Here is a 9,084-nt window from a genome sequence, read left to right on the forward strand (position 1 = left end):
GTGAACTGTAAAGTGCCTTGAGATGACATGTATTGTGAATTGACGCTATAGAAATAAACTGAATTGAATTGAATTAACGCACTACGCTGGCCATCATGGCCCTAGGATGGTAAAAATCCTATTTTGGATTTTTATTTTTTTATTACAGTAGATCATTCTTATTTTTCGATCTATTGAGAAACAATATAGTGTTTAGTAGAAATAGCCCTTTAGTTTGGAGCAAGTAGATCCTCATTAGGAGCTTTAAGCATTATCAGTATTCCTACACTGTTACAAAGCATCTGCATCTTGTGAGTCATGCTGCTGAAGCTTATTTTTTTGTCCTTGAAACCAAAATGCTGTCAAAAGATGTAATAAAGCTTCTTCAAAAAGGCTGCAACCAAAGGTTGGTGGAAGACTGAATGATGCCGTCCACAGCTGACGCTGAAAAGTATAAAACAAAATGTGGTTCTTAAACGTAGTTGAAGGATGTCCAACTGAAAGCAGTTTAGAGGTAAAAGCTTATTTTCCAAACCAAGGTCACATGCTGACTGCAGCTGAACAGCAAAAATACTTTAACTTTGTGTGCTTTAAATAATTTTAGATACATTAAGACATACTTGGAAAATATTTAAAAGGATCAAAATGTTTCTGTGGGTTTTTAATAGTTTTAATAAATTAACAGAAGTTTTTTTCTGAGGCCAAATATAAAGTTTGATCAGTACTTATAGAGCAAAGTGTGTTAAATGTGCAAAAATATGTATCTTAACTAACTTGTCGACAGATTACCTTAACTTTAATCTCTAAAACTTTCAATACAGGACTGCTGCATACAATTAAAACCTTCTTTTTGTCTTTGATACACCCTTAATTTTAAACAAATCACTTATCACCTGTCCTACCTCCCCGATCACCCATCTGTCGCTTTAACCTCTTTTTCCTCCTAAATAATGGCAACTATGCCACCCTCACTTTCCTGTTTCACACAGGTTATGTGGTCCTTTATCACTTTTTCCTGTTGCCTACATGATCCATCTCTCTCTCTATCTCCTTCTCTCTCTGTCTGTCGGTCGACATCATCATGTCTCTTTCCTCATCTGACCCAGAGGGCCTTGTTTCACAGGAATCCAATCCTCTCACTTTTTTAAACCTGCTGTTCCATTCCACTCCCATTTTGTCACACTGCAGTGCACACACAAAACCCCGCTCATCCCTCATTTCAGCTCTTTTCTCAAAAAACAAAAACACACTCCCAGTCAAACACACATGCAAACAAAGGGAGTGACACATTTACAAACATTTGTGCAACTGCATTAGCCAGATCGAAACATTGGCTCGTACGGAAAGAAGACGACTTAATTAATCCATCAATCAAATTTAGAGCTGTTGGTTGGATTTGTAGACACAGAAAGACTCACACACATCCACCAAACCAGCCTCCCATGTTGCTCGGACATCCATCACAGCTTCACTGACTCCATTCAACCTCGACTCACAACCAATCACACAGAGGTTAGGGACTAACTTGTGTGTGTGCCTGTTTTAGAGATGAACGCGTTCGGCCGGCTTTTCATGCCGATCCGTTTTGTTTACTGTAGAAAAATCCTGCCCACTGACACAGAGGAGCAAAGGATCAGCCGCTCTCTGAATCACACAAAGATTTATCCTCAGACTGATACAGAACATTTTCATTCTAAACTTGCAGAACATAAAACGCTCCTGGATGAAATTAAGACGCAGCTTGGTTCATTTAATTTTGTTTGGTTTATTTTAGATAAACAGGGTCTATAAATATAATACAAGTAACAATATAGCTTTCACTTTTTTTTTTAGCTATTTAGACTGTACATTACTGAATTTTATGAAACCAAAATAAAGTTAACTAACACTAACTTTCTATTAAGATGTTATGGCTGTCTAGGAAACCTTTCTGATATATAAAGAGAAAAGTCATCAACATGGAAAACAGAGAATCTTTCATGTACACCAAAATGTTTGTTCTTAAAGTTAGGCAAATACTTATTTTAATAACATTAACAAACACATCAAAACTAGAAACTGGAGAATGAAGAGAAGTCACTTTATATGGGGTGGCCATTCAAAGATGCTCACATCAGGTCTAATGTTGAGTGTGTGGCCTCATCATGGTGAGGAAAACCTTTCACTGTTGTTTGAGAAACAGAGCAGCTCCGGTTTGGATCCACTGGTTGGGGTTTCCTCCACAGGGCAGTGAGATGTGAGTGACCACCTTCATTCTCTCTGAGTTGGTGTACAGGGGCAGCCAGAGGCTCTCCTGAGAATCGGCGGAGCCAGCTGCAGAGCCCTACAATAAAATAAAAAATGTGATTGCAGTATGTTTGCACATTAGAGTAACTGATATACATAGTTACAGAATAGGGAAGAGTTTAAACTGAGTCTTGCAAAAGTATTTATGGACCTTAAACTGTTTAGAAGTCGTGTCTAACTCTGGGGTGGGCAATTACTGCTCCTGAGGACCAATATCCTACAACTTGTAGATGTGCCTTCGGGTTAAACACACCTGAATCAATTAATTAGATGATTGAGAAGACTCTGACTGCATACTGAGGATGTAACTCAGACATTTGATTCAGGTGTTTTGGACCAAAGATGGATATAAAAGTTGCAGGATACCAGCCCCCAGGAACTGGAATTGCCCACCCCAGACATCAAAACTATTAGCCTGTAATCTATGTCATGTCATATGTTACCTGGACCAACACAAGGCAGCTGTTTATTATAAAGTGGAGAAAAATTGATGTTTGATTTTTACGTATAAAAATGTACATATAAAAATGTAAAAAGCATGGCATGCATTTTCTTTAAATCCCTTGAACCCATTAATATCAACCTGGCGCCTTCGGAAAGTGGAATAGATGAGTGAAGGACTATATAACAAGAACTAAACTTACAAACCTCACAGAGTTCTGTTTAACTCGTCATCTTAAAAAGATAAAACAATAGAAAGGATCAAAAACCAACTCAGGAATATCTGCAATTATAATAGAATTGTTCACATCATAAATATAGACTTAGCAGCAACATTACTGAAAGAAGTAGTTTTACATGCTACAGTGCAACATGGCAGCATCCTGTTCTGGGAATGTTTTCATTAAACAGGGACAAGGAAGCTGGTCAAGGTTTATGGAAAAATGGATGGAGCTAAATATGGGTGGATTCTGGAGGGGAAACCTGCAAGAGGTTGCAAAATTTATGAGAGCAGCTAGAGGCTTTCTTTTCAGCACGATACTGAGCACAGGCCGAGCTGTGTGCCACTATGCATGTCACACTGTTAGGAGTAGAAGAAAGCAGAGAACAACATAATATAAAAGCATAAATGCTTTCAAAAGATACATGTGTTAGGTCTCTAATTGTGATTAGTTTTTTGACTTTTCCCAAAAATAAAAGTTTTGTTGTAAATTCAAACCAAAGTAACCCTTTTGATTTTTGTTGTTTTTTATGTATTCAGTAAAGAGATCATAACTGGATGCTTTAAGCATAACATTTTTTTAAAATCAAGTTTAGTGTTGCGCCGATGCCATTTTTTGGCCCCAATAACAATACCAGATACCTAGTTGTTTAGTATCGGCCGATACCGATACCATCTGTTTGAAATTCATGAGTGTGTGTGTATATATATATATATATATATATATATATATATATATATTTATAAATATATATATACATACTACTTGGATGTAAAATAATTGCCATTATGGCTTTGTCAAGATGCGTCCTACCTTTGTGAAACATAAAAAAGACTTATACAAAGTTAATCCAGTAGAACTTTTTATTGCCTACCTGGAATGGGTGACAAAATGGTATCGTTGGTACTCGCCAATACCAATACCACCATTTCAGTGCTGCATTGGGGGCCCGCCCCCTCGGTATCGGTGCAACAATTAATTAATTTTATACGTTGAAATAATTTTCAATATCTATTTAAGTATTTTGAGAGCTTTTTAACAAAAAACAACAGCCTTCTTTTATTCATTTGCATGGTGTGTATATGCGAGCAAAAACATACTGCCAGAGAAGCCAAGAAGCCAAGAATTGCACCACCTTGAAGCCACGCTGGGTAAAATAAAACAGCTTTTACTTTTTGGGAAAAATGTTATTCATAATTTTAGTTGGTAAATAAACTAGAAGGCTAATGATAGTCGAACAATTATAGGATGCTCTCTAAATTTACTAAGCCAGCTAATAGGTATTTTAGACTGATGTCAGACTGTCATCATAACCTGCAACAGGAATGTCATTAAGATGTTCAGTCTTTGTAGTCAGCATTCAATGGAAGTGACATTTAAACTTCACAAGTATAAAATAGACTAAAACTGCCTTCATCTCCTGTTTTCCCACTGGTTTGAATAGAAAAGCAGTAGATACAAAATGAAAGTCTTTACAGAGGTAAAGCCAGTGAATTAAACTAACTTTGGCCTGACCTATAAAACTGCTGACAGCAGTATGAACAGAGAAGATTGTTCAAATAAAGGGTGTACCTCGGCTGTGGTGTTAAAATGAACCCCAGAATGAGCCTTTAGTCTTTTTTAAACAACCGAGTCTGAGTTTTACATTTATGTAACAAAATAATTAGCCTCTGATATTTAGTCGGTTTGATCAATTTTCTCACGGGTTTGAATGTCAAACAAAAGGTGAAGCAAATTGGAAATCAAACAGTCTCTCGATTGAAAGGCCAGCCAAGTCACAGAAAGCTTCGCCAGCATTTTCAAATGTGAGAAAGTTTAAAGAAGAGTGATAAGGAGCTACCTGTGGAGCCCAGGCCATATAACACGTTGGGACAGCTGAGACGCTGGGGGAATCGTGCTGGTTCTCACTCAAATGGACACCATCAAAACGGCATCCCTCCAGCTGAAGACCACCAACCTATAGATCCAACATGAATGAATGGTCAAAAAACTGTAACTGACTATAATGATGAAAAGCAGAAACAATAGAGATTAACAAGAACAGCAGGCTTGGAGATCATTTCTCCAAATAACGCCCTAATGGAGCAAATATGAACCGCAAGAGGGTGACGAAAACTGAGGTCACTTGATTAAGAAATTATAAACAGATGACATGAGAGACACTGTTTGAGTGACTCAGGGATTTTCCGTAGAGGGCCAGACAAAGGAGACTTTGGCACCAAACATTACACTCACAGACTACAGCAGTAAATCACTATAATCAGAGGAAGGAGAAAATCAAGAAAGAAAGCCAGTGACTAATTTAGAGAAGGCGTCCTTGTGTGTCTGCGTTTGTCAGTGCGTAAGAAAGCTCTACTAGGACCCTTTCTCTCACTCTTTTTGTGTGATGTTTGTTTCCTTTCTCTCTATACAGCTGCAGACTCCACCCTTCCCTTCTTTTCTTTGGACATTTTATCTAAGAGCATCTAACGTCATGCTGAGTTCTATTAGTTTTACTAGAAACAAACTGTGAGTATGAAAGACAATTATATCCTCTGCTGCAGCATGAAGGACAGAAACGATGGCGGAGCTGATTTATTTGGACATTTAACAGCCTTATAATCTTATATATTTCATTCTGTTAAATTTCTAAACCACTCAAGACTGTTTTAAAGACAGTGGATATTTTTAGTCTGTAATGTTCAGAACAAAACCTTTTGTTTCGGTCTAAATCTGTTTTCTTCACAGTTCCTGCTTCATTCATCATATTTACACAAGCAACCCTTTGCTGATTTTGCAGCTCAATGGTAGAATTTACTGCTTAAATTTATAATCTGCAGTGTAATACATGTACAGTGTTAAAAACCTTTTTTTTTACTTCTCCACAGACACTGTTCTTCTGTTAAACATATTTATTATTTAGAAAATGTCAATCCTCAGGCTAAGCCACCTTCTGCCAATCTCTAGACCAATGGGGCTGACTGATTAATCTACTCTATCGATTCATCTTTTTTTTTTATAATAAAGAATTCATTTTTGGAAAATCTGGATTTATATCACTAATCCAGCCTCTTTACTTCAGCAGATAGCTCAGACCCACATCATTTCATTACTGTTTGATCTTAGACGTGAACTAGCTTACTCTGTGAGACCTTTAGCTGAAAAACATGTATTGTGTTATATTTAAATTTTAAGTTCTGAAACAGGATTCCTTCATATTGTAGCTTGAATTTTACTAACATTTCTCAGAAGGGATAATTGAACTAAAAGCTAGTTTTTGAAAGCAATAAATGCCATCTGTCAATTTTAAAATGTAATGTGACAGAAGAAAAATAAAACAGAATAAAAAATGATTGATCAGATTTGGTAAGAAAGAAATCTGTAGCATGTCAAGTCCTGCGATGTCTTGAAGTACAAAACTAAATGAAAATTTATTATTATTATCAGTACATCATTTTCCACTGGGACCATCGTTTAGTTCTGTTTATTCTTTTTTTTTATATATACATATTTAAATATCAACTATCCAGGAAGAAAAATAATCTACCCTCCATACAGTAGGTGAGTGAACAATCTGCAAAGAACAGGAGGAGATTATTAAATATAGTTTAAGGGTCATTGCTGTGATACTTGAGTCAAAGTTGTGCTGACTCTTTAACATTTGTAATGAGGTGCAGCTTACATGATGTATTATCTCATTTTGCAGAATTTTTCCAACATGCCATCTAAAATTGGCTGCATTGTGTCTTATCTTGAGATCAAACATTGTCTGCTACAGTATTTATTGTGCAGGAAGGCGACATGGGAGCATATTTCTCTTTTATAGCATGTCTTCTAATTCAGCATTATTAAAGGCTGATACGCAAAAGTGAAACAGTACTGTTGAAAACTGAAGGTACAATTCATACTTCAGAAAACTAATGAGATTGTTTAATTTATGAAAAATAAAGTAATTCAAATTGACTTAAAGTTGCTACATATGCAACTCTACCTTCACTTGAAGCTTGGCCTGAGCAATAGGACTTTTCCAGGATGTCAAAAACACCAAACTATCCATAGAGCAGCCTATGGATCTGAAAAAAAAAACAACATTTGTTAAAGTCTGGATCCAAGCTGTGGTTGGTTTACACAAACCCACAAGCTTCTATTCTTACCTGGCTGTTTCTTGTCTCAGAGCGTTCAAGAAGGTATCAGGGTGGAAGAGCTCGGATAAATCAAGAATGTCAGAGAGGAGAGCCTGTCTGCTCGCACGTTCAACCCAACTCTGTATACACAGACATACCGAGAGGCACATACACAGACACAAAGATTTACAAACCAAGCTTTTAGAAAATAAATTGGCTCAGATAATATACAGTTCAAGCATGATATCAATTTCAGAAAAGTCTGAAAGAAAACATCCAGAGGATTATTTCAAGATAATGAGAATACTGACAATGCCATTCTTGATCTAAATGGTTATCCTAACAGTGAAATGGCTTGTATTAAAAGAACAAACAATTTACCACTACACAAGTTTAATGCTTTTATGTGGCCATTGCATTGTTTGAATGAGCCTCTCTGCAACCCTTAATATCAACATCTGAGTTATATGGTGCATTAAAAATAGAGGCAAATAAATGAATATTTGATAGAAAAGTGTGATTAATAGGCTATTCCATTTTGCCTTGCTTTTTGTTACCATATCAATAAGCTGATAATGCCATAAGTCCACTTACTTACTAACAAGAACATAATATATATATTAGGCAGAGAACACAGAGAACCCTAAAAATGAAGATTGATCATTCTTGTACACTGAAATACAAGAAAGGAAAGACAGAAATAGAAGGAGAACAGAAATAACAAATATGTGATGGGTGTGCATTAGCATAGCTGGAGATAAGATGCTGGGAGTCTTATCCATTATGTTGATCTAGGCCATCAGATTTGACATCTGCTTTGATTAGATAAGCAGCTTCCTTCTGTGTCACTAAAAAAGCCATTTAGTTTTGTCCACAGGACAGCGTATCTGGTATAGATAAATAAATAACAACACAGTCTTGCTTCTCAGCATTTCCTTAGCTCTGTTTATGTTATTGGAAAAATGTTTCAGAGTTCCAGAAATGCATTTATATAGCTGATTTCTTTTTTTTTTTTTTTGCAAACCAGCTTATTTTTATTTAAGTATGAACAAATAAAAAATAAAGATTTAAGTTAATGTAGCTTTAAGATCTGCATGCTCTGCTATAAATGGATGTTTTGTCAGCATGGAATCAGTCTGTATTAGAGATTAGACAGTGACTGGTTTATAGTAAACTGGTGACCAATTGGTTGGAAACTGGGAAAACTTTTTAAATTCTTAGAGCTGGGTCACACTGACATGAAACTCTTCTGTGTTAAAGATTTTTTTTTGCTAGAAAATGATTCAAGGGGGGGTTCACCAAAGCTAGGCCAGCTCTTTCATTTAACTGTAGCTGTTTTGAGCATGTTCTTTGCTTAATTTGTGCAATAGGCACAGAAAGGAGACATCAAAAATACACCCAGAAGCACATAAGGTCATTATGTTTGGTAGTAGGAGCAATATGAAACAACATTTGGTCTCAGTTATCATTTGAGCAGCGACACACGCACACAAAAAAAATCCATTCGACTCTTTTATCCATGTTATTTTAACTATAGAAAACACCAAGTTTTGACGTGACTGAGTTATCCTCAAAAGGACTACACCTGAGTACAGATGCCAAGCTGGAGAGACAAATTTAGTGATGGTGGAATGATGCATGCCTTTAACTAAATCTTTGGGTTATAAAGCATTAAGTCAAGCTACATGTGAGGCTACATACGTGAGATTATCAAATCTTCGGCTGTACTTTAAACAAACATGGTGTAATGACTTGTTATAAAATGGGAATAAAAAAAGAAACAGGTGCATGGTAGCACTTTGTTGGATGTTCGCTTACATACCTTAGTCCACCTCTTTTCTTCTCCTACTGCATAATTACCAGACGTTTTTATCTTTTTTCCTGCAAATCTTTGTAAAGCATTACTATGGAAATAATCTACATCTACATAAAAATAAGTTAATATCAGCAGGCTATTTTCTAAATGAATCCATGATACCTAATTTAAATATGAGGTGACTGTACTTTTTATATATATATATATATATATATATATATATATATATATATATATA

The 9,084-nt window shown here is 36.0% G+C and overlaps 1 protein-coding gene across 1 annotated transcript in view; it reads right to left on the reverse strand.

The window, feature by feature from the left end:
• Positions 1-1,785: 1,785 nt before the first annotated feature.
• The window catches only part of dync2h1 (dynein, cytoplasmic 2, heavy chain 1), a 48,439-nt gene continuing 41,140 nt past the window's right edge, over positions 1,786-9,084 (reverse strand). The window contains exons 13-16 of the mRNA XM_015399035.1: positions 7,061-7,170; positions 6,898-6,979; positions 4,768-4,884; positions 1,786-2,302 (exon numbers count right to left, since the gene is read on the reverse strand). Coding sequence (XP_015254521.1) covers positions 2,141-2,302; positions 4,768-4,884; positions 6,898-6,979; positions 7,061-7,170 — 471 coding nt within the window. The 3' untranslated portion in view covers positions 1,786-2,140. The remainder of the gene's footprint in view (positions 2,303-4,767; positions 4,885-6,897; positions 6,980-7,060; positions 7,171-9,084) is intronic.

This window comes from Cyprinodon variegatus, unplaced genomic scaffold (assembly GCF_000732505.1).
Source record: "Cyprinodon variegatus isolate N-32 unplaced genomic scaffold, C_variegatus-1.0 Scaffold983, whole genome shotgun sequence".
NCBI classification, from domain to species: domain Eukaryota; kingdom Metazoa; phylum Chordata; class Actinopteri; order Cyprinodontiformes; family Cyprinodontidae; genus Cyprinodon; species Cyprinodon variegatus.